This window comes from Trichoderma aggressivum (genome assembly GCF_033847375.1).
Source record: "Trichoderma aggressivum f. europaeum strain CBS 100526 chromosome Unknown scaffold_002, whole genome shotgun sequence".
In the NCBI taxonomy this organism is placed as follows: Eukaryota; Fungi; Ascomycota; class Sordariomycetes; order Hypocreales; family Hypocreaceae; genus Trichoderma; species Trichoderma aggressivum.
This window is the reverse complement of record NW_026946368.1, coordinates 405,109-428,859: the sequence shown is the minus strand read 5'-3', so window position 1 is coordinate 428,859 and position 23,751 is coordinate 405,109. Positions and strand designations below refer to the sequence as shown.

Here is a 23,751-nt window from a genome sequence, read left to right as displayed (position 1 = left end):
TTTAATGCAAAACCCAAATTTAAAATAATAAAAATTTTAACCCCCCCCCCCCCCCCCCCCCCATAGCGCCAAACAAAACAAATGCACTCAAAATCCAAACAAGAATCATGATATGATAATCCACGACCCTTTACTTCTTGATCTCCCGCTGATAACACCCACAAGAGCAAACTTCACCCTGAATCACGTCATACTTTTTAGGGACCTCTCCCGTGAATTCCTTGGGACTCTTAAAGGCCCAGGAGATTTGTTCGTGGATTCGGTCCAGCGGCGGCGGGTTCGAGCATCTGGGACATTCTCCAAGATAATAGAAGAAGATGCAGTTTACGTATTTCTTGCATTCGTCTTCGATCTGCTTCGACGTCTTGTTGGATTGGCCGATTAGGACTTGGGCCCATTCGAGGCGGTATCCGCGGCAGAATTCTTTCTGCTGGACTGTGTAGTCGCAGTATTTGCAGTAGGCGAAGTCTTCGAAGCACATGGTGACTGATGTATTAATTTTTTTTTTTTTAAAAAAAAAAAGGGTGGTGAAAGTATGTGGTCTTTATGAGTCGACGGTGAATATAGTCGTCGAGAGATAGTTGGGTATAAATCCCCTTGGAAATGTTTTGAAAGGTAGGCGTATAAATATCTCTAGAGTGATGAAGATTGCTTTCTCTAAGAGACAACAGTAGAATTGGATTTGGAAGAGTAAAGTAGAGATAATTTGTATTATGCGCTTTGGAAGAAGACTTGCTCTGGTGTGGACGTGGACGATGTGGATGGGAAGAAAGGGGAAACAAGAAGAAGGGGGGGGGGGATGGGGTTTATATAGGTCTACGATAATAGTACGTTGTAAACAGAGAGAAGCCATAAACTATAAGAATTGGATATAGTTTCTCAATGTGAAGTTCACTTAAAGCATCTGGAGCGTTCTGCGGGGGGGAAAGGCTGTTGTTGAAGGCCAATGTACGCCTCATAATGCAAAAATGGGGGGTTACCTAGCAACTTGATGTGGATATGCTACGCCACTTGAGATTGGTTCTGGGTATTGCTCAGGAAAACTATAAGAGGAGGGATTACGTGGTGTCGTTACGACGTAGTTTGCTATCTAGACGACTGGATAGCTGTTCGAGATGGGGCGTTGAGGCTCAAAGTCAAAGGATTGCGTGACGATCAGGATGCAGTCTGTTGTCAAGACGACAAGCTCAATGCTCCGGAGGCGTTGAGAGCCCAAAGTTTCGACATGTCGAATGACAATCATCAATAATCATGTAGCATATCGTACTATGGGGGACTTGGGATGGTATAAGAAAACTCCCATCTCGCTCTTCTATACCATACCCATAAAGAAGAGTATATAGGGTGCATTGAGAGACAGCATTTCATACGGACGGTACACAACCCCAATTCCCAAGAAAACAACATAAACACAAGATATTTATATATTGCAAGTGATATTAGTCTAGTCCAAAGAACGCCACGCCCAATTCCTTAGCCTTGGTTTTCAGCTATTTGTTTACATGACTCACTCATTTACCTTTCTTCCCCTTCTTAGACTTTTTCCGAGAATTGTCGCCAAACTCTTGGTCGTAAATTTCCGTCGCCGTCTGGCCGGCCTTTCTCTTCTGCTTGGCCGACTTGACGCTGACCACGACGTTGGCCTTGCCGTCCTTCGCGGCGCTGCTCACTTGCTTTTCGGCATCTTCCCAGGCTGGTGCATCACCATCGATCTCATATCTAAAAAGTAACGTAGTTAGCACTGGCTGAGAAATGGGGACATAGGTATACTAAAACGTGGGGTTGCTTACTGATCCAGAGGCAGAGAGTCAATCATCTCTCTCTGCTTCTGTCTTAGGGCCATCAGGGCTTCGTCACCACCCTCCTCGAGTTCATCTTCGAGAGATGTTTCAAGAGCAACGAACCGATCATCCACGATTTCGTCATCGTGGGCGCCGCTGGCATTCTCTCGGCTGACACCAATGTTCTCGCCCCTTGGAAGCTCGGCATCAGCTGCTGCCGTGACCAAAGAGTTGAAGTGTGCCGTAAACTTGCGAATAATCTTGATGAACATGGCAAGAAGTTGCGACGATGGCATGGGGAGCTCTTGGGCAATCTCATCCACGCTCTTACGCTGCAATCCGATGGCAAGGAGAATAGCCTGCTGGATGCCCGACATTGAGACATCGGATTTTAGTTTGCCAGTGAAGTAGAGTTTCGCAATGGTAGGCATAAGATCCAAGATGACGTGGTAATCCAGCATGCTATTCGCATAGGATGTCAGTCGCTTCAGATCAAAGGGTGACATGAGGGCATCCAGCTCAGCCTTGGTCAAGGAAGTCTGAGGAGTGGCATCAAGCTGTGCACCAGTATTGGCCGATTGGTCAATGCTCAGCGCAACAGAAGCGGCAAAGTTCCTAAACTCGTAGGATAGCAGAGAGAGAAATCTCTTCTGGAAATCTCTGGAGAATGCACCGAGCCATGTCTTATCGCCGCTACCGTCAAGTGGCCTAAGCATGACGCAGGTATGCTCGCCGGTCAGGTCATTGGCAGTTTGTCGCAGGTAGACGGGCGAGAAGGAAGAGTACTTCCAGAATTTGTGTAGCTCCTTGGTCAAGCCATAGCTGACACCAATGTAGTCCAGTCGCTCTGGCTTCTTCTCCCATAGCTTGGAAAAGAGAGGAGCCATGTGCTTATCATCTCGGACGGTGATTTTCTCTTCCAACAGAGACTCCTTGGCCAGCTCAGCGTCCGTAGCTCGGCCAGTGCCATTCTCCAGGACCTGGTCATCATCCTCGGACAGATTTGCAAATCGGCCTTCATAATAGTCCACGAGAAGCTGCATCGCTCGCTTTCCATATCCCATGCCCATGTGGTTTGGATTGGTCGCAATGCGGACCACACGGGCGCCAGATAGCGAGGCGAATTCTTCATCCTGGAATTGCTGGCTGACAAGCCAGGGAATCAAATCACCATGAGGTCTCTCTCCTCGGCTCAGGCTGTTAATCACGCTCTGTCTGCTAATCTTTCCTTCTAGAGCCACTTGGATAACGCAAAGAGGTTCGGGAAGTCTGCCGCTGCTCTCTGATGTCGGAGCTGTGAGAACGAATAGTTGATGTGCAGGTGCATCACTCATCAGCTGCAGGTCATCAGGTGAGTTTTTGTAGTGGCTGGCAACATAAAGCGCGACCATCTGTTGGAGGAAAGCCTCAGGGATAGGATGGAATGAGAATAGTGTGTCGCGGTTGACCATGAGGAGCTCGCATAGAGACGGGTCTGGTGAACCACTGGATCCTGCCTTGGGCAAAGTTGCGTCCAGGCAAAGAAGCTTATTTAGCCACTTTTCGACCGAGTCGCCTTGAGCATATCGAATAGGCTCTGCAAGGGTAATTTCGCGTAGTTTTCGACTGGCTTGGAATTCCTCTGATTTTGAAGCCCTTCCGGTGGATCGGTCGGTAACCTGAGTCTCATCGTCCGTTGCGGCCCGTCGAGATTGCTCGCGCAGCTGTTTGATAAGCTTCAGGGACAGCGATCGGCCGGTACCCTCGTATCCATTGATCGTAGAGGCCATGAAGACCAGATACGGCCCCATGAGCTTTCGAACGAGGGGCAAAGGAATAGCAGCCGCCTCATCAATGACCACCAATTCGGCCTGTCCAAGCACATGGGCATCCTGGGGGCGAATATACTGGATTGTCTGCCTGTGCTGTCGGTGGATGTTGACACGAACGATAGCCTTGTTGAAGTCGGGATTCGTGCTTTGGATGATGGAGTAATCCGCATGGTCAGCATAACCGAGAGCGTCAAAGCCCTTGAAGACAAATTCGAAAAGCGTTTTCAAGTTTTCAGGAGACGGCGATGTAATAAAGATGTTGCTGTATCCGTATGCCACCGCAGCGGCCACGGCAACTCCCATGGCGGCCGACTTTCCTCGTCCTCTGGCAGCTGTCAACGCAACAGTGCTTCGCAGCGTCTTCTCAGCAATGGCGTCCGTGAAAGTCAGCAGAGCCTTTGCTTGATCGACTGTTCTTGCGAGATTAATCAATGATCCAACCGGCTGGCGTTCCTGGTTATCGTCTTTGATGGACTCCAGCTCTAACGCCTGCGGAGACTTGGGCTGATCGGCTTCCGGAGGCGGTAGAGCTCTGACATTCTTGCCGCCCGAAATGGGAAGAACATTCAACTCGTCGTCAATGACCAGGCAAGAATCACAGCCTCCCAAAGACAACAGGAAACGTTCATTGAACCTGGCCACAACGTCATCGTGCGCCTCCGTCCGGTATTTTGAGTGGGCATCCATGGACAAGTTGTAGAGCTGCCGCAAACTGTTCATTCCCTTGAGCAGCATAATAACTAAACCACCACCCTCAACAGTCTCGATCGTCCGGGCCAAAATGTTGGGCGTAACGGCTTCGAAATCCTGCAGAATACACATGCCATATGTGTTACCCAGGATCTTGTCGGTCTCCTTGTAGTAGGTGTAGCGGATGTTGTGCAGAGAGACAAACAGTTCGAATGGATCCTCAGAGTTTGCTTCTCGGATTCCGCGTCTGATTTCCTTTTTGATTTTGTCTTCTCGCTTCTTTCGGTGACTATTTGTGAACAGCAGTCAGACGTCTGGTTCCGCCCAAATGGGAGAGGAGAAAAAAAAAAGGCATGCTTTCACGCTCACCTTGTAAATCCCAGTAGCTTCTTCTTGTATGCCCACAGGACAGACTTGTTCTGCTTGATGTCTACCATGGACATGATATAATGAAGTCGGACAATGACATCCTTGGCCTGGTCTCCTACCACGACGAAAAAGCTTCTCTTCTTCTCCTGCAGGCCATTTCGAATGAGAGCGCCAATGCGCTCGTCTCTGTAGGCAGGTCAGCTATATCGCGGCATTACGATGTAGGTAAATTTTGCCGCTCGACGACTTACACTTGCTTGCGCTGCATCTTGCGAACGCTTTGTCACAGCCAATGGTCTGTGGTAAAGAATTGCGCAAGAATTGCTGGCTTCAGACAGTTTATTGCGGGACCTCTCGCATACAAAATACCGTCGCGGGCAAAAAATCCAAAAATTTGGCGGTGGAGCTGGATTCTGCCGGGCGGTGGGCGCCATTAGCTTCGCTAGTGCAAAACTTGACCGAGCCGCTCACCGGGATATTGACCGAGAAGGTTTATTAGCAGGTGTACCTTATGCTGAATGAACAGCTTGAAATTACAGGATGAAAATCATCTTGAATTACTAGGTAGTAGTGAATTCGAAAAACTAGAACGATTCAAGCTTTTATATACATTGAACGGTATAACCCTTCATAGAGACTTGCCTACCTGTCTAAGAGGAGGTGCAATACTAGGCCGTAGGATATCTAGCTCCTGTTACAGAGATGAGATACACCAAGAAAACGTTGCCAACAATTCATCAAATATGTTGATACATGTTCGTCTTATTCATACTAATTTTACAAAATCGATCTAACGGGAAAAGGCCATGTCCCCAGTCATGCACCACAACACATGACAACAAGTCATCTTCGCGAGTCTATGGAAGAGAAAAAGTCTCAGGAGCGCGTTGCGTAACTCATGGCTGACAAAAAGCTGCCAACCGCCAGACAGACACCAACCCATGAACCGGTCAAATCCCAACGCAATAGAGGAAAAAAATAAATAAATGCGAATTTCTACACAGCCCGAGCCTGGCCGCCTTAGGTTCGATCCAGCTTGCGGCGCAAGTTTCTTGTTCGCTTCATCAGCTTCTTATACTTCTTCTTCTTCATCTTGAGCTTTCGTTGTCGCTTAACGCTGATGGCGTAGAGGTCACGCTGGCCGCGAGCTTGGTCAACCCGCAGTTGGCGGACTGCCAGACGCTCCAAGAAGCTCCGGGGCTGCTCGTCCTGGATGATCCGAGGGCTGTGGGCGATGATCCTGATTTGGCCGTCCGGCTCTGTGGACTCCTCGATGGTGAACATGGCCTTGTAAACTCGGTGGTGAGCCTCTTCCAAAGCTTCAGCCTCAGCCGCAACTCCTTCAGCCTCAGCGCCTTGCTGCGCCTCGGGCAGCGGAGGGGGGCGGAAGGGCAAGAATTCTCCAGACATGGTATCAACCTGGAGGTAGATGCTCGATTCGGTTCCATCAGGATTCTTAACGTCGACTCTGTGCATACCATCGCCAGCCCCTTGATCCTGAGATCCTATTGTCACCTGAGCCATGGGGCCTTCCAGCTGGTCAATGGTGTCAGAAATTGCAGAGACGGTGTCTCGTATCCTGTTCGACTTTGATCGAGGCGCAAATATGGATGCAAAGTGCTCGTCTGTAACAGTCCTGGGCATGGTCTGGGTGATGGAAATGGGACGGTGGAGTGAGAAGAAGCTCGATAAGCTCAGGGCTGTAACCCATGTTAGTAACGAGCCAGGATCATTTCGAATGTGACATCTGTGGCACTCACCTTCTTGAGACATGTGGTGAGTGTTGGGAACACTGGGCAGTTTCTTGAAAGCCGCACTCCGGTCAGCTGAATCCTTGCTCTTTCGTTTCCTGCTGCCTTTGCTCTCTCCGCGCGAGGTAGATGCCGGCACCGACTGGCCGGCGGCAATATCGTTGGGCTCATCGGATCTTGAGGGTTTTGACGAGGAGTAGCGCCGCTGAGGGCGACTCATGATGAAGCGCGAGGCTGCGACCTTTGGAGCCGACGCGGCGAGAGAAGTCAGCCCACTTGCCCACTGAGGAGCAGCGGCCACCGCGCGCCGCACCGGTAGAGGCAACATTGCGCCGCCAAACTCGGTCTGCTGGGCAGATGCGAAACAGAGCGGCAAGAGAGGAAAAGAGGTCGATCCGAGCGCAGAGGCTGAATCCGATGATGTCGATTGTGTTTCGTCAAAGCCCGGCCTTGGCCGCTCGTTCGGCAAAACGATTTGCAAAGGCGGCAAAAAGAGGGATGAGTCAGCCAGCGCTAAGCCTCTGTGGTCTTGGACACGGACTGAGTAAGCCCTGCGCTTATCGTGAGTTCCGATATGTGCTCCGTACGGAGTCCGTACTTCCAATGCTCTTATCAGATCTGGATGGGAAAAGCCGGGGGATGGCAGAGTTAAAATGGATCGCTGGTCGACTCCATGCAAAGGACGAAGCCTTGACGACTACAAGGTAATTTGCGGATTGCGCCCCTACCAGTACAAGTATCACCCGCTATTGTTGCTTTAGTTTTGGGTTCGTCATATTGTATTCCCCCTGAGCTTGGCTTATCTAAAACCGCCATCATCGGACCCGATCACAAGACCGCATCAACGTCAGCAAGGTCCAGGGGGGGCAATGACATGCTACATACGAAATGCATGTGCGTCTCTGTCAGTGCACCGGAAGCATTGCTGTATTAATAAAAGATATTTGATTTTTTTTTCTTAAAAAAAACCATCAGGCATAGGTGATAATGCGAGATGGAAATGCACTGTGTCGTCATGCATCATGATTATTGTGAGGTGCAACAAAGTTACCGCATTGCGAGTCATCTCTAGCCTCTATCTTGTCTTCCTTTTTCCCCCCTCTAATGCAAACAAAAACAAAACCCATCAAAGCAGTACCTGAGAGAAACAATGAGAAATTTAGGTGGCTGGGGCGGCGACCAATTCGTGGTCCTTGCTCTTGGTGCCGCCCTTGCTGTTCACCCAGCTGAGGTAGCTGTTCCAACCAATCGAGATGACGTTGGCAAACAGCAGACGGTACTGTAGAGGCAAGAAGGTGAAGTTGACAAACTGCACGGCCGGCCAGAGCACCCAGTTGGCCTTGAGGGCCGGCCACCACGTCGTTTCAAGGCGTTTCTGGGGGCTTTTGCCCTCCATGGTGGCCATGCTGCCGAGGAAGACTCCAATCATGACGGGAGCAAACAGCAGCTGGTCAGCCGCCACACGCGCCGCCGTCTCGACCCGAGCATTCCTGAAGGTGACGCGACGAGCTAGGAAGCCCAGCCAGGTAGTCGCAACGGGTCCAAAAACACCTGCAATCCGTTGGGTTAGTTAAAAATTTTCAATGGATCTGCGGTGGTGCTGGGCTGGGCGAGAGAGAGGAGAGAGAGAGAGAGAGGTGGGTTTAGGCAGCCAAATAAAACCTACATCCACCGTAGAGCGCCATGCGGCCAGTTCGCGAGACATCGTGGCCCTTGGCGCCCCTTTTCTCGACCAGCTGCTGGGCGGTGATGTCGCCAGTAGCAAACAGAACGGCAGTCGTCACGCCCTGGGTGAGATACGGACGGGCTGCGAGCCTTCCATTGTACCTGCGCTCATGGTTAGAAGTCAGATGCTCTAAGTGAAAAAAAGATCGTTCTAGCGGGTGGCAAACTCACCAACGAAAAAATGTTGCCATGACGAAGAAGAGAAAAACACAATCTATACCACTAGGAGAAACGCCGGCACCGATCTGTAAAGGGAATTGAAGAAAAGATTGAGTTGTCTTTGCTTTGGAGTCGATGAAGGACGGTGGCCAGTTCTTATAAAAATGATGCCCGAATTCGCAGTAGTTTGCCAATTTGGGTAACTCCTCTCACTAGCAAGGCTGGGGGTGCCGATGTGCGGAGATGAAGGAGATGGAAATTCAACAACCCCAGGGACGAGATGAAAATGAATATGCGGGGTGGATGGAAGAGGGGGATTGAAACGTTTCAGTGCTTGAGATGTGAGAAGAAAGAAGAAGAAATCTGAAAAGGTGGGAGAGAAGGCAGAGAAAAAATAGGACATCTGATGGTCGATCATTGGAGCTGCGAGTACAAACAGCCTGCTGGGGGTAAATCTCGCTAAAACTTGGGGGTTTGTTAGTTCAGCTCGTCCAAGACACGGCTGTCGCGATGTTTCTTCTCCATGGGGCTCCAACTATTGCTAGTAGTGGTAGAAGAGCACCTTGCCCAAATAGTAACCTCCGTCCTCCTATTGTCCATCTCTGCGGAGTTTGAAGGGTGACATATCAGCGAATATTACAGTGCTTCAGCATTATACCTAGTAATCAAATGCTCGAATATCATTGTATCAACCTTAGTATTCATGATAACGCAGCTGCAGAGAGAGCATCGGCTCCTGGTATCTTTGTGTCCAACAACGCCTGTTCAACCCAAACAATCCACCATGTATATATACCCAAACCATCATCAGTCATTACAGCGTCAACTCGACAGTTATTGCTTCTTCCCCCGAGCAATAAGCTTCTCATATAACTCAATCACAACGTTGCTCCACTGCTCACCCTCCGCTCCCACACTCTTCCCAATCCTAGTACCCAAGAACTCCCCAACCTTGCCCACATTGAATTGTTCCCCATACACCACCTTGGCGTCCGTTGAAACATCTACATTCACTCCCTCCGGCCCGCTAGACCCTTTGAGGTTGAAAGCCACCTCGACTCGCGTTTCCAAAGGCGCCAACAAGAGAGAACTAGTAATGGTAATGCTGGAGTCGGATGTTTTGGTAACCTTTGTGGGAAACGTTACATTGATACGTTTGACCTCACGGGAGATCCATTTACTCTTGTCCCATGCGGCTCCTATTACGCTGAGGAGATGAGACAGCTTCGTGCGGCTCTGTGACAATGCCCGAATATGCTCGCGTACACACTGCAGGAGGAATTCCTTTTCTGTAGTCTTCGGTAAAGGATTGGCGGTACGGCTATCGGCAAGGTACCACAAATCTATAGGCGAGTTTGGCTGCCGAGGTTGGAAAGACTTCATATCGAGGACAAGCTCAATCTCTCGCTTGTACGTCATCGAGAGCGTTGACCCTGAGATGCCCGTTACGGCCCATCCATGCTGCTTTTCGATGGCCTCCACCCGTGCTATTATCAAGTGTCAGTTTGTGCGATATTCATAATGAGATTTACGAATATGTATACACCCGTACCTTTAAGATTGTTAACTTCGGTGCTGGTCCAGCCACGGCACTCCTCTCTGACTCGTTCCGAATCTTGTATTTCTGCAAGGCACTGCGTTTTTTGTGCCGTTAATTCCTCCACGTCGGTTTCAGATGCCTCAAACTCTTGTCGAAGCTGGGCAATAAGTTTCTTCTTCTGAGCAATATCATCGTCTAGACTGGTCAATTCATCCCGGGCGGCTTGAAGCTCGGCAGGATCACAGTCGGCTAATTCTCTTGCGGCTTCTTCCAGGTTGTTGCTTTCTTCCAAGAGCGATTCGTATCGGCTCACAAGATTGGGCATCACAGTTTTCAAAAGGTTCTCCTGCTCTTCAAGAACTTTGACATCGCCATCCATGCCCTCAGAGATACTGATAAGGCCTTCGTTTAGTCCGTCCTGTAGCTTCATCCGCCATTCGTACCACATCGCCTTGCTAAGGTGACGGGCATGAGTTCTGACATTCTTGAACTGATTGTCCATCAACGCCTTGACATCAGCAGTAGCAGATATGTACTCTCGGAACAGCGGAGGATTGTCTTCGAATGTCTCGGTCTCAATCTCCTTTACTATTCTCCGTCCTTCAGATATATACTTCTTCAGTTCTCGGCAGGAATGCTGATATAGTTCCAGCATGGGCACGGTGCAGGCGCCAGCCATGACACGTCGCTCAAGCGACCGATCACCCTCCCCATCTGCCAGACTTCCGCTCTGTGATGTCCTTGGTGCAATTGTGTGGCGCCTTTTCGTAGTGTTAAGCTCCATAAAACGAATCGAGGTCAAGTTCAAGAAGTCCTGAAGCTGCATCTGGCTCTCATCAATTGTCTCCAAAAACTGAAAGTCGTTGCTGGCCGTAGGTTGATGAATTTGGACATCGTGAACCGTTTGGTTATCTTTTGCAGCCATGGGGTGCTTCTGGCCCAGCGGACCGCTGCCATCACCGCCCTTTAGAGGAGATGAAAAGGCTGTTTGGGGCATCTTTCCAGCAAAGTCCAAGCTCAGTCGGGTTGATCTTCGGAGCCTACCAGTCGTCTCTTCTTTGGAAGGGGGCTGCTGAAGTCTCACGTTCTTGACAGGGCTGCCCTGGCGGTTCTTTAACCTCTTTACGCCATCATTCTCCTCTGCATCATCTTCCTCGTCCGATTCAATGGGTCGTTTACCCAGGAGGCCCCTGGCACTTCCAATATGGAGGCTCTTCCGGCCTCTCAAAGGATTTCGCTTGGGGCTCATGCTATCAATCATCTCTCTAAGGTTGAGCGTAGCATCTCGACCACCAGATTTCGACTGGGTTCCTTCATCGCTTTCATCAACCTCTGCCGCCAAGTCCTTGGGGTCGCTGAATGCAACAGCACGCTTTCCAGGAACGAATATGCTGGCTGAATCGCTCAACGACTCTCGCCGATCAAAAATAGCCGCAACCTGGGGTGATCCCAGGCCATTTCTGTCTGCACCAACCCCAGAAAGTCGCCGAGGAGTAGAATCCTTCCGCGGCGTTGCTTTTGCAGCACTCTTTTGCGATGATTTCGCAGGGGAGGGTGTTCGGCTTGCACTCTTCGAAGGCGATTTTATAGACGAGGATCGAAGAACCCGGCTCTGCGATATCGGCGTTGTTGTCTTTGTTGATGCCGAAGTTTGCAGAGGGGTCGTCAAAGCCTTGGGGGTTGTTGAAGCTTTGGGTGTCGTCGAAGTTTTGGGGGTTGTTGAAGTTTTGGGTGTTGTTAACTTGAGTGCCGTCGAGGATTTGGGAGTCACTAATTTGGGTATTGCCGAGGCCTTGGGCGTAGTTGACCTGCGTGTTGCAGGTGGCTTCGGTGCAGTCGAAAACTTCGGCGTTGGTGGAGTTGTTGAGAAATCAAGTATCGGCTCCTCCAGCGCTCGAGGCGTAGCAGATTGTGTCGGATTTTCTGGTGCAGGTTGTAACGCAGTACTGGGTGTGGATGTTGTGTTTTGAACAGGGCTATGCTCCTCAGGAGACAGTTGCGATACGTTCTCCGGTTTGTCTGTTTGTGAGCCAAAAAAGCTCTTCCTGAGCGCTTGAGAGGTATTTCTTATAATCCCGCCAATAGCTGTGGTTATATCCATGCCGGTTGTCGCATCGCCATCAGCATCTTCATTTCTCTCAGTGCCCTCGTTCTGGGGGGCACTCGAAAGAATGTTTCCAAATCCAAGAGTCATATCCATTGTGGCATCGTCATCCAATTTTGAAGTCCGGTTCAGCGTCTCTCGCCGCGTTGCCTGGTGCTGCTCTCGTTGTTGACGGGCTAGCAGGCCACCCATGACACTGGTGAGCTCCATTGACATTTCTTCGTTTTGGTCAACCTCGGAGTCGACATCTGGTAGCTCAGGGTATTGAATCCCGCCCACCATAGTCGTGAATTCCATTGTAACATCTTCCATGGGGTCATCATCCATCTCACCTGGATCTAAAGGCGCGCCATTGGTTCTATCATTCGGGAGAATGCCGCCAAATGCACGGGTCACGTCCATAGAAACCTCTTGTTCTTGCTCCGCGTCAGTTTCGTCAGGCCCAGACGGCTTTATAATTTTCCCCATTGCAACAGTTATGTCCATATCCATGTCCATGTCCATCTCTGTGCCGTCTTCGTTGTTGTGATCTGTCGGTGCCTTTGTAGGTTCTTCGTTACCACTAGTTGGGGGCTGCCGGTTTGCCTTTTTCACCCAACCAAACGAGGGGATGATTTCTTCACCATCGTCGGAATCACCGTCTCCTAGCTGCTGAGTTGCTGCCTGTCGAGCAGCCATGCGGAGAGCCTCGTCAAGCGTAGATGATTCTTCCAGGTCACTCAAGGTTCTCTCAGACGCCACGGTAGTACCTGTAACCTCCTCTGTCTCCACGCTCATCATTGTTCCGTCATCAGAGTCGCTGTTGGAGTTTTCTTCTTCCTCTTCCTCCACCTCTTCCTCATCTGTAGCAATCTCTTCCACCGCATCTGCAGGTTCGGAATCAGAGCTATATATAATCGAGGTGGTGTTATCACCTTGACTCTGAATACCATTCTGCGCAGCAAGCGAAGTCCGCTTCCCTTTCGTGTTCTGGTCGGAGGCAGCAAGTTGAGGGCCCGCATTTTGGATGATTGAGCCCGAGCTTGATTTCCTTCTAGACTCTGCCGAATTCTTCTGCATGTACTCGACTTCGTGAAACGTGTGCAGTGTTGCTTCTGCAGCAAAAGAGACTCTGCGATTGGCTAAGGATTTGCGACGAGCATCTCGCCTGTCCCGCTCCTCTCTCTCTCTAGCTGCGGCTTGTTGCTCTTCTTCTGTCCTTACGGCGATTTTTGATCCGCTCAATTCGTCCTCGGGCGGGCTAACCGTTGACACGCCTACTGACTTTCTCGATGATTGTGATCGCAATGGCGGGATTTCGGGTAGCGGAGAAATGCTGGGCTTCAGGATCGAGCGAGGAACCTTGGATGGTACAGCAAGAGACTATATTGGAGGTCAGAAACGCTATAAGGTCGGTATTAGACAGAAAGATTCATACCGCGCGCCTGTTCCCAGTTCCTTGCCTGAGCGCATCTATTCCGCCCGGGCCTATGCTCTTGCTCCGTGATTTGCGACTGCCAGCCATGGACTCGCCAACATCAATGGTAGCATTTTCCTTGTGTGAACGATTTGAAAGCTCTGTGTGCACGCCGATTGATTTCCGAGTACGGCGCGTCGCCGGCATCGTGGATTCGCCCGGCGCAGACATTTTGCTGGTTGTCGTGATCCTGTCACGATTGCCCGAAGCAGGAGTTCCAGCTTGAAGCACAAAAAAGGGCCCGATGACCGCGTTTGTTTACTTCCTGGGGGGGTAACGGTACACCGGTACGTACTCCATTGAGTTCAGCCACACTTGGTCTACTTGAGCCACAAATGATGGAAATGCAAAGCCAAAATTTTCCCCACAATTCAACTGGCACTGGAAATTCGGATCACGTGCAGATAAAGAGAGCCCCGTTATTTGGCTCGCCTAATCAGCCAATCTAAATTTTGCAAGCCCTAAGGTGGGAAAGTGGCCCGAAAAAAGTGCGCCGTTGCCCTACTCCTCCATCCTGTGCAAAACCATCGACATTGTCTTCCCACCCTCTACGACACGCCCTCTAGTTACGGTACCTCTCCGGAGCAGGATAATTCAAGATGTTAGTTTTGCCCGACAGCATTGCGCCAGCTCTCGACGAATATTGCCCGTTACTAACATTCATGCCAGGGCGACCGAGTTGACCGTCCAGTCGGAGCGCGCTTTCCAGAAGCAGCCTCACATCTTCTTGAACTCCAAGACCAAGACCAAGAGCGCCCGACCGGGCAAGGGTGGACGACGATGGTACAAGGACGTTGGTCTGGGTTTCCGTACCCCCAAGACTGCCATTGAGGGCAGCTACATCGGTACGTGCGAAGAAATGGTTGAAATTGGGAGGATTCGAGATGGGCAAAATGGGAAGGATTCGAAAACACACGAATGGAATCGAAGAGCGCGGGAGCCAGACAACGCGACGAGAACGAGATGGATACACCTTTCACGCCTTGCATGGAGCTGGAATTTGCTGACTTTGGAATGATACAGACAAGAAGTGCCCTTTCACCGGTCTCGTCTCTATCCGTGGCCGTATCCTGACTGGCACCGTCGTTTCCACCAAGATGCACCGAACCCTCATCATCCGAAGAGAGTACCTTCACTACATCCCCAAGTACTCTCGTTACGAGAAGCGACACAAGAACCTTGCCGCCCACGTCTCTCCTGCTTTCCGTGTTGAGGAGGGTGACCAGGTTACCGTTGGCCAGTGCAGGCCTCTCAGCAAGACTGTATGTTTTTGTCCCCTCTTCCGATGGCATGGCTTGATGCTGACCCCTTCTTCCTCTAGGTCCGCTTCAACGTCCTCCGCGTTCTGCCCCGAACTGGCAAGGCGGTCAAGTCCTTCTCCAAGTTCTAAATTGGGTTTCTCTACTGGCATTTTTGGCGTGATAAACATCGGGGGGAACGAATCATCCCCGCTGGAGGGTCGGCATGGGAAGTCGCTTTACAAAATGAGTTGTAGACGCAATCGTGAATAAAAAAGGATTCATGACCACGATCTCGACGTCTCAGGGTTGTTCACGACGCTTAATTCGATTCCCAATCATGGAGCGCGGTGCAAAAAAGAAATCTTGACGATGAGGCCCTCAGGTGATATATGAATAAAACCCCAATGTTTAAGTATCAACAAGCGGTTTCACGGTACCGTGGAAGCAGTGATTGTACAACAGGGAAAATATCGCGTGATACCCAATGCGCACAGCTTACTTGGATTCATCCTTTGATGCATATATGTGATGCTCATTTGATGATATGGAGACGTTTGCCTCCCTTTCATGTGTTTTCCAAAGATCTGAATCGATGATTATAACACTGATTATTACTCGTCCTGTAATGAAAAGAGTTACCCCTGCACACAAATCGTGGATATAATAATGCACGTTGACATATGCGCCGCGCTCCATAAAACTGCACAGTGCACATCTGTCGCCTTATGTAATATTCACACCCTTGTCCCTGTCAAAAGCATCTCCCGAACCTATTCTGTTGGGGACGTCAGAGCCACCTTGTAAGCCAAATAAAGATCTGGATACCCCCTGGGTCGCTTCTTGCGGCTTCAAACTCACGCTTCACCATGGGCTGGCTACCTTCCATCTTTGGCGGCGACGCTCCGAATCCCCTCGGCAAGCTCGATCCCAAGCTTCGCGAGTTTTTGGAAAAAGAATCGCCCGTCAAGTACATTCCCAACCAGCGAGCGGCATCAACACGGCGACAAGATGCAGGCGCCGCGGCTGAATCAAAGCCAGAGCCGGCCGCGGTTCCGTCTGCAAGTCTCTATCAAGACGGGCGATATGCGCATCTGTGGAAGAACTACAGACCACTAGCAGAGGTCGAGGAAGAGACTTCAACCGATCACGACAAGCTCATGTCAGTGTTGGAGGGGTACAAGGAGCGCAAGGCGGCAATCGCCAGGGCTGGACTCGAGAACTGCGCGCCGCAGCAGGAGGAGTGGATTAACTGCATGAAGAGCGGCAGCTGGGAGGACCAACTGCAAATGTGCCGACACCAAGTACGGCGGTTTGAGAGATGCTACACCATGCAATCTGTAGGACAACCCCCCCCCCCTTGGGCACGATATAGCATACGAGGAGCGTACTGACGATGAAATGCCACAGAGATTTCTAAGAGCGCTAGGATACGGCTCAGTAGCCGGGCGGCCGGGTGAAGTCGATGAAGATATCCAACTCCACGCCGATGCGCTGTTTCAAAGGATGCTGCAGCACGAGGCGGAAGTCGAAAAGGCCAAGGAAAACGGCACGCTTATCCCAACCTTCGACCCCTCGCTCCCGAAGACGACTGCCACCAGCGCGACCAACATCAAGCCATCCGACGAGCTTCAGAAGCAGTGGAAGGAGAAGCTCGACCAGCTGCCAGAAGACGAGAGAGTTGCTGAAGAAGCCGCTTTAAGAGCCGATCTGCAAGCCAAGGCCGACGTTGCGCGCAACGTGAAGAAGATTTGGGACGCCAAGAGGGAAGAGAGAGAGGTGCGGCGCGCAGAAGGCCAGGCGACATTCTCGGACACGATTGCTGCGTTGTTCAGCAAGGGGAAATGATGATGCGGATAACGGTTGCTCATGATGGGTTTTTCTTGCTGGGTTCTTTTTTTTTACGTATATCTGGTGTCTGCGTGTATGGACTTGTACAAGCCATCGCTCTTTTTCTTTTTCTTTTTTTTTTCTTTCATCATGGGATGAATGTAAAATACGGCATCTGAAGCGTGGGTGGGATCTCATGTATCAAATCATTATAGACTATAAGGATCCCAAGGCTTGACAAATGGCAAGCTGTATCATTGAATACTAATAGACTATGTCTCTTGAGAGCATCCAATGCTGCCTGCAAATGTATGTGAGCTTTAGTTTTTGTTGTAACAACAGTAACACTGGAATAGCAATCCTGCCTACTAATCTTACTTGAAATCTTGATTGCGCATCAGTACATGTACCTAGCTAGGTACTATGATTATATTGAATATGTACTCCTGGAGACATGCCGGTTATATTAGTACCTTAGGTAGTTGAGTTGCAATTCTTCCAGAGGCTATCCAATTGAAAAGATGCTCTTCAACCTTCAATCAGGGAGAGACTCGATGTAGACATCCTGATAATGCTCTGAGCGACCACAATCTCTAACAAGCAGTATACGGTTCCGTGGTCTAGTTGGTTATGACATTTCGTTAACAGTTAGTTGACACCACCGAAAAGGTCCCCGGTTCGAGCCCGGGCGGAATCACTTCTTTTTTGCTTTTTTACACAATTATCGGGATAATTCGTTTCTATTTGTCTAATTTTTTTGATAATCGGTTATATTGATGGCCGGTAAGGATGTCAACCTGCTGATGAAGCCAGTTCATTGCGTATGGGAAAGGAAATCGGCCGATGGCAACCAACTTGAGCCGAAGGAACCGGATAGTGACTTCACTCAAAATGAGATGGTTCTACTCTACTCATTCAATAGACAATGTATAGAGCCTAACGAATAACCGTAACTATAGAGACGACCCAAAGTCGAGCAACGGTGTCAGAGAACCCTACTATGGAATTGTTCTTGGATCGAATCGGAATGGAAGGCAGATTGATAGCTGCAACCCACTGATGATTGAGTAAGAGCATTCAGATCCATGTATTACAAGGATAATAATATTGGCTGATTTACGCACTAGGTTAGCAAACACGGGGGTTGATGGTACTTCAGAGCAATCTTGTCAAGGGTCACATTTGCCAGGGCATGACGAATTACTCAATAATATGGTGAGATTTATCGATTATATATCGACTGTCCTCTCCATACTACTGGCGCGAGAGCCGTGCAGCTTTGAATCGGCTGATGGGTTCCTCATCTTCCTCGTCGCGTACGGGCTGGATAGGAGATTCATCCGGCTTGAGGAACCCACCTTCTCGCTGGATGAATTTTCTGCGCATCCGTTGATACTCATCAGCGACTTCTTGGTGGCTCATCATGTCGTTGACTTCGTCGGGAGCAATGGCAGCAGCCGTCGACTCCCGTTCGACCAGTTTATTGGCTATTGTAGCGCCTTCGGGACCAGTGGGCACTGCCGGTCGATCCTCGTCGACAAAGTTCGGCCGGATATCTAGAGGTCCTTTGGGAACAACACTTGGTGAGTCGGTGTCATCTCTTGTCTTTTTGAATCGTGATGCTCTCTTTGCTGGTTGGGCTTCAGTTTTAATCGGCTTTGAAGAGCTGCTCCGCTCTACGATGAGGTCGCTTAGAGGTTCGACAATATCCTTCTTCTTCGTCTCGCTGACGACGGGAGCAGAAGGCTTGTTCTCAGGAGCGATGTCAAGGCTAGCCGCAAAACGTACACCCTTCTTTGCTTCAGAATCGTCGGTTTGCTTCTCCTTAAGATTCGACTTGAGAGGGGTAGCGTTTGGAGCTGTGGATAGTGATGGTGATGGTGCTGCAGCTTCTCGGTTGACAACAATGTGGCCAATGCCTTCATCGTCATCATCATCGCTTGCGTCTTCGTCGTCGACTTTGGGCCGAGATTTAGAGGAATGAGACCTTATGCCAAGCTTCTTTTCTAGTTGAAGCATTCGTTGACGATACTGATCTGTGACAACGCTTCCTTTATAGCGTCCATATTGATCTTCATCGTCCTCTTCATCGTAATCGTCATATTCATCGTCAAAATCCTCGTCGTCCTCGGACTCTTCATCTGAATCGCCTTCCTCGAGCTCAAGCTCAGCAACAACGGCGCCAACTTCGCTCATGCCATACCTCAGCATCTGCTGCCGTAGAGCTGCATCTTCTGGTGACTCGTCCTTGGGTATAGCAGCAGCTTGCATGCTAATATCCTCTTGATCTTTGGCGGCGCCCATGATCTCCTTGACACGTTTTGCTCTCCATGATATCTCAGGCTCCGACTCCTCAGCAGACTTTGTATCTTCTGAGAACGAGACAGTTTTCTTCATCTCAAGCTTGGGTGAAGGCGGTTTGGCTGCGGCCACGGGTGCAAGATCCCGTTCTTTGCCTTTGGGGGACTTCCCCTTATCCGTGGTCTTACTTGAGACCAAGTCCTCCTTTTCAGGTTTAGATTCGGCATCGTCTGTAATCCCAGCCTTTTCGAGAAGCGCTTCCACATTTCCCAGAGACTCGCCGGGCTTATTCAGCCGAAATGAGACGACATTGTCATCGTCATCCAGTTCTTCGACAATGTCCAGGATAGGTTGCCCATCTTCATCGGTGGCATCGGGTTGGCTGATGACAGTCGCAGCAGCATACTTATTCTCGGCTGTTCCGAGTTGCTTCTGCAGCGTCGAAATATTCTGAGACACATAATCAATGCGTCGCTCCAGGACGTTGATGATTTGTTCTTTGGTTTTTAGCTTTGGCTGGCCAATGATGTCGTCGATTTCCTTTCCTTTCAGCAGGTCGCCATCAAACTCAGTATGTATCCGACGCAGCTCCTCAGCTTGGTTCGCTGCCGTCACGGCCTCAACCTCCTCCTTGAGAGCCTCATATTCGGCATCCCAAGTTTGCCAGTGCTGCAGAGCTTTCCGCAGTTTGTCGACATTATCTTCAAGCCGTAGACGGTGCTTCTCGAGGTCAAGAAAACTGTCTCTAGCATCCGACATGTCGTGCAAAATGAGGCCCACGGCACCAGCAAGCGATAGACGGCGGGTGGAAAATTTGATAGAGAGCTTGAGTCAAGAATGGGAAGTTTGGGCGCGATCGGAATAACTTCGGCTATTATTAACCTCCATATCAGCCGGTGCGAGGAATCTCAACTGTTAGCTTGGCTCCGCGTAATCCAACTTCAGATGCTTAATCAGCTCGCAACAAGAGATGACGTTGAGAACATCACCAGAAGAAAGAAAAATTCAAAGATAGAGCCAAAGGTGACGCTTTTTCAAAGGAAAGCCCGGAATGGCTAGTTTCAGTCAGCATGTCGGCAAAATTTTGCCTAAACAGGAAAGCAATTCTCACTCTTGGAGGGGATAAGCTTGAGTCATTCGGAGCAACTATTCAGGCCAGCTTATCTGCAACTTGCCTGCTGATCCCCCAGAACAGCAGATGTTAAACCAGTTTAACGCAGATTGCAAAAAACACTCAAAGAAGATGGATATCCAAAGCTAGGAGCGTGAATAAATGTGAACATAGCTCAACCCCCACCTAACCAAGCCCGTCGGCCTTTAGATCGTGGAGATATAAGCGCGAAACATGGCCACTAAATCAAGACAATTAGTTGCTAAACATTGAAGTCAATTGTTTCACAACCATTCTGCAACTATTCACACAATGGCAGAATCCAACATTGAGACCAAAACCCTCGAGGCCAAGTGTCTCTGTGGCTCCGTCCACTTCACTGTTGACGTTCCTACGGCATCTCTTCCTCTCTCTCTCTATCTCTGTCATTGCAGCCTCTGCCGTTTCACCACTGGGGCGCCATGCATCTTTCACGCCTCGTTGGGAGAAGGAATCAAACCCAAATTCATAGCGCCTTCAAGTGAGAAGAGCCTAACTACATATTCCATCAAGGGAGCCGATTGCACTTATGACTTCTGCTCGACTTGCGGATGTCATGTTGCAGGTGTTGCACTTGATAGGGGGGAGTGGACGGTCGCCACGTCAATCTTCACAGACCATGGGCCAGACAACTTCAAGCTCACCAGCCATACATTTAGTGAATCGGCCAAGGATAAAGGCCTTGCGCAAATCCTGACGCACGTGGGCGACCAAAAGTTGCCAGATTGGAATCCTCCAAAAGACGATCCTCGAGCCAAGATTGTTGAAGCAGAGCCGGAAGTGGGCGAGGACGGACAAGATCGCCTCCGAGCTGAGTGTCACTGCGGAGGCGTGTCTTTCACAATCCGACGTCCTACACAAGAGATTCTTGATCATGAGATTGTCCGCGGCTGCGTTTCTCCCGTCGATCCAACCAAATGGATAGCCTCATTTGACATGTGCAGCGACTGCCGCCTCTCAAACGGAACGCATCTCGTCGGATGGGCGTTTCTCCCTCTCAACTACTGCGAGCCAGAGATCAAGAGTGATCTCAAGTTTGGAACCGCAAAGGTCTATGCCTCGTCGCCGGGTGTCCAGCGATGCTTCTGCGGTACTTGCGGTGCAACCATCTTTTACGCAAACGACCCGCGTAAGCTGCAAGGCCCAGGGAACTGGCAGATTGTCGACCTTGCAACGGGCATCCTTCGAGCCCCGGAGGGAGCGATGGCCCAGAACTGGCTAACCTGGAGGTCGAATTTGGCTTGGACGGATAGTGGCAAAAGGTTTGATGCGGCGTTTACCGGTGGGTTGGAGGAGGGGATGAAGGGATATGTTGTTAAGGCGAGTGGGAAAGACGTGAGCGTCTCAATTGACTTCTAATTGTGTTGAGGCTGGCCTCGATGGGATTATGATGGGATTGGTGTATTCAACTTTTTGAAGCTGCTGCTATTGGTAGGAGCTACAATGTAACGAATTCAGCATTAGTATTTAAACAGTAATTGACATTGCTGGACTTGTCTCAAGATTAAATATAAAGTTCAACAAGACGATTTGAAGAGTCTTCCAGAACAATGCAATGAGTCGTTATGCTGTCAGAGGTGAGATCGACTTTCGAGTTTGGTGATGCCGATACTATCCGGAGAAAAGACGCTATGATAAGAATCTAATGGCCCCGTCGTAAATCTGGGAATCATCGATTCAACGAGCCATTCTCCCATCCGTTTAAAAACGTCAATCACAAAGATACCCTCAACTATATAAAATCAAATCATCAAGTTCATCGCCGAAACACAGCGAGAAGCCATCTGACAACCTTGCAGCTGCACCCAAAGCCGAACGAATCACCTTTCTTTTTTTCTCTTCTGCTTCGTCCTTATCTTAAAAAGCTAGAGCCGATTACGGCGATTTTTCTCACTCACAGTGGGGGAGGGGCTCTGGCGTCCCTTATATCAGGTCAATCTTGCACTGCAGCCAACGCTTCAATCAATAAGAACATTGGACTCAAACCGATGCGTTATGCATCGACGCGGCCAACGACTCTCCTGCACAAACTCATAGCCGTACGCTTTCAGGCGCGAAGCATGGCGTCGACAAGCAGGACTTACAATGTATGTTGTGCGACTCGGTTATGGCGTCATTGGGATGAGGTTCTAAGCGTCTATTTCACGTTCAACAGGATGCGATTGACAGGCTCAACGAGCTGCAGACGCCGTTCGCGGTGATTGAAGCCCGTCGCAAGGCCGGGATCCTTCCTGACTCTGTCCTGGGCATCGCCAAGATGAGGGCGTATCTCACAAGGATCGGATACACAGTCTGTCCATCTCATTCATCCTCTCATTCATCCACCGACTAACTCTCCCTCGGGCAGCCTGCGGATCTTGATCGCCTCAACATTGTTCATGTCGCAGGCACAAAAGGAAAAGGCAGCACCTGCGCCTTTGTCGATTCCATCTTCTCGCAGTACCAACAGCGCCACGGCGGCCCTCGTAAGACGGGACTCTTCACATCACCTCATCTCATGGCCGTGCGTGAACGCATCCGCATCGACTCCAAGCCCATATCCGAGGAGCTGTTTGCAAAGTACTTTTTCGAGGTATGGGACCGGCTCGAGGAATCGCGAGAGGCTCCCGAAGAGGACACGCCGTTTGGATCAAAGCCCGTGTACGCTCGCTATCTGACGCTCGTGAGCTGGCACGCGTTCTTGCAGGAGGGCGTCGAGGTGGCCGTGTACGAAACTGGAATAGGCGGCGAGTACGACTCAACGAACTTGGTGGAAAGTCCCGTGGCATCGGGCATCAGCACGCTTGGGATCGACCACGTCGCTATCCTGGGAGACACGGTGGAGAAGATTGCCTGGCATAAAGCCGGTATTATGAAGACGGGCAGCCCGGCGTTTACGATTGAGCAGCTCCCCGGGGCGGCAGAAGTCTTGATGAACCGAGCAAATGAAAAAAAAGTCGACCTCAAGGCGTTGAAAATCGATCCTCGCTTGGAGGGCGTCAAAATCAGGCCAAACGCAGTATTTCAAAAGAAGAATGCATCATTGGCAATCGCCCTGGCAGAGACTGTCCTGACAAAGCTGGGTCTGTTGAAAGAAGCCTCCGAGTCGAAACTCCCCCGGGAATTCATCGACGGGTTGGAAAAGTGCGTCTTCAGGGGCCGATGCGAAGTCAAGGAGGAGAAGAACGTGACCTGGCACCTCGACGGCGCCCACACCGCAGACAGCTTGAAAATGTCCTCCAAGTGGTTCGCCAGCGAAATCACCGGCCGGTAAGAAATACTCTCTAGTTTTTTCTTCTTCTCCTTTTGATGGGAGTTGTATCACTCACGCGTTCTACCAGAACCGGCCCCAGGGTCATGATCTTCAACCAACAAGGCCGCATCGAAGCAATCGACTTCCTGCAGCCCATCAGCACCACCCTAAAAAGCATCAACAAGGACCAAGACCGCCCGGCCTTTGACCACGTCATCTTCTGCACAAACGTCACGTACTCCCAGACGGGCTACAAGCGCGACTTTGTCAACAACACCATCGACCCGGCCGAAATCGACAAGCTCACCGTCCAGCACGGCTTTGCCGGGAAGTGGGCCGCGATCGACCCCAAGTCAAAGGTCGTCGTTTTGCCGACGATTGAGGATGCCTTGAACTACGCTCGTGGCGTGGCGGGGGGGTTGCCGGAGGGAGAGGTGGTTCAGGCGTATGTTACGGGGAGTTTGCATCTGGTGGGCGGTGCGTTGGGGATTCTCGAGGAGACGGATGCGCTGTGAGGGATGTGTTACGAAGGCTATATGGAATGAAAAGGGGGGAGAGCGGTAATGGTAATTCAACAAAACTTGGGTATGGAGCGATTGCATGATGGAACGACG

General features: G+C 50.3%; 10 protein-coding genes across 10 annotated transcripts; 4 read left to right on the top strand and 6 right to left on the bottom strand.

The window, feature by feature from the left end:
- Positions 1-130: 130 nt before the first annotated feature.
- Positions 131-481, bottom strand: Triagg1_936 (uncharacterized protein; the record flags this gene model as incomplete). Its single annotated transcript, XM_062902895.1, has 1 exon — positions 131-481. The coding sequence occupies one exon, from the start codon at positions 479-481 to the stop codon at positions 131-133; it is 351 nt and encodes a 116-aa protein (XP_062760160.1).
- A 1,030-nt stretch (positions 482-1,511) lies between these two features.
- On the bottom strand, positions 1,512-4,919 carry Triagg1_935 (uncharacterized protein; the record flags this gene model as incomplete). The annotated part of the gene is made up of 4 exons (XM_062902884.1): positions 1,512-1,719; positions 1,791-4,571; positions 4,652-4,837; positions 4,903-4,919. 4 exons carry the CDS (start codon positions 4,917-4,919, stop codon positions 1,512-1,514), a joined length of 3,192 nt encoding a protein of 1,063 aa, XP_062760159.1.
- A 752-nt stretch (positions 4,920-5,671) lies between these two features.
- Triagg1_934 (uncharacterized protein) lies at positions 5,672-6,730 on the bottom strand (the record flags this gene model as incomplete). Its single annotated transcript, XM_062902873.1, has 2 exons — positions 5,672-6,351; positions 6,412-6,730. 2 exons carry the CDS (start codon positions 6,728-6,730, stop codon positions 5,672-5,674), a joined length of 999 nt encoding a protein of 332 aa, XP_062760158.1.
- An 831-nt stretch (positions 6,731-7,561) lies between these two features.
- Positions 7,562-8,318, bottom strand: Triagg1_933 (uncharacterized protein; the record flags this gene model as incomplete). Its single annotated transcript, XM_062902862.1, has 3 exons — positions 7,562-7,953; positions 8,069-8,229; positions 8,299-8,318. 3 exons carry the CDS (start codon positions 8,316-8,318, stop codon positions 7,562-7,564), a joined length of 573 nt encoding a protein of 190 aa, XP_062760157.1.
- Positions 8,319-9,120: 802 nt separating this feature from the next.
- Positions 9,121-13,557, bottom strand: Triagg1_932 (uncharacterized protein; the record flags this gene model as incomplete). The annotated part of the gene is made up of 3 exons (XM_062902851.1): positions 9,121-9,773; positions 9,839-13,292; positions 13,348-13,557. 3 exons carry the CDS (start codon positions 13,555-13,557, stop codon positions 9,121-9,123), a joined length of 4,317 nt encoding a protein of 1,438 aa, XP_062760156.1.
- Positions 13,558-13,630: 73 nt separating this feature from the next.
- Positions 13,631-14,776, top strand: Triagg1_931 (uncharacterized protein; the record flags this gene model as incomplete). The annotated part of the gene is made up of 4 exons (XM_062902840.1): positions 13,631-13,659; positions 14,056-14,231; positions 14,410-14,648; positions 14,708-14,776. The coding sequence occupies 4 exons, from the start codon at positions 13,631-13,633 to the stop codon at positions 14,774-14,776; spliced, it is 513 nt and encodes a 170-aa protein (XP_062760155.1).
- Positions 14,777-15,493: 717 nt separating this feature from the next.
- Triagg1_930 (uncharacterized protein) lies at positions 15,494-16,472 on the top strand (the record flags this gene model as incomplete). The annotated part of the gene is made up of 2 exons (XM_062902829.1): positions 15,494-15,928; positions 15,969-16,472. The coding sequence occupies 2 exons, from the start codon at positions 15,494-15,496 to the stop codon at positions 16,470-16,472; spliced, it is 939 nt and encodes a 312-aa protein (XP_062760154.1).
- Positions 16,473-17,708: 1,236 nt separating this feature from the next.
- Positions 17,709-19,514, bottom strand: Triagg1_929 (uncharacterized protein; the record flags this gene model as incomplete). Its single annotated transcript, XM_062902818.1, has 1 exon — positions 17,709-19,514. One exon carries the CDS (start codon positions 19,512-19,514, stop codon positions 17,709-17,711), a length of 1,806 nt encoding a protein of 601 aa, XP_062760153.1.
- A 664-nt stretch (positions 19,515-20,178) lies between these two features.
- Triagg1_928 (uncharacterized protein) lies at positions 20,179-21,264 on the top strand (the record flags this gene model as incomplete). The annotated part of the gene is made up of 1 exon (XM_062902807.1): positions 20,179-21,264. One exon carries the CDS (start codon positions 20,179-20,181, stop codon positions 21,262-21,264), a length of 1,086 nt encoding a protein of 361 aa, XP_062760152.1.
- Positions 21,265-21,965: 701 nt separating this feature from the next.
- Triagg1_927 (uncharacterized protein) lies at positions 21,966-23,652 on the top strand (the record flags this gene model as incomplete). Its single annotated transcript, XM_062902796.1, has 4 exons — positions 21,966-21,992; positions 22,061-22,195; positions 22,253-23,154; positions 23,226-23,652. The coding sequence occupies 4 exons, from the start codon at positions 21,966-21,968 to the stop codon at positions 23,650-23,652; spliced, it is 1,491 nt and encodes a 496-aa protein (XP_062760151.1).
- Between the last annotated feature and the right edge of the window lie 99 nt (positions 23,653-23,751).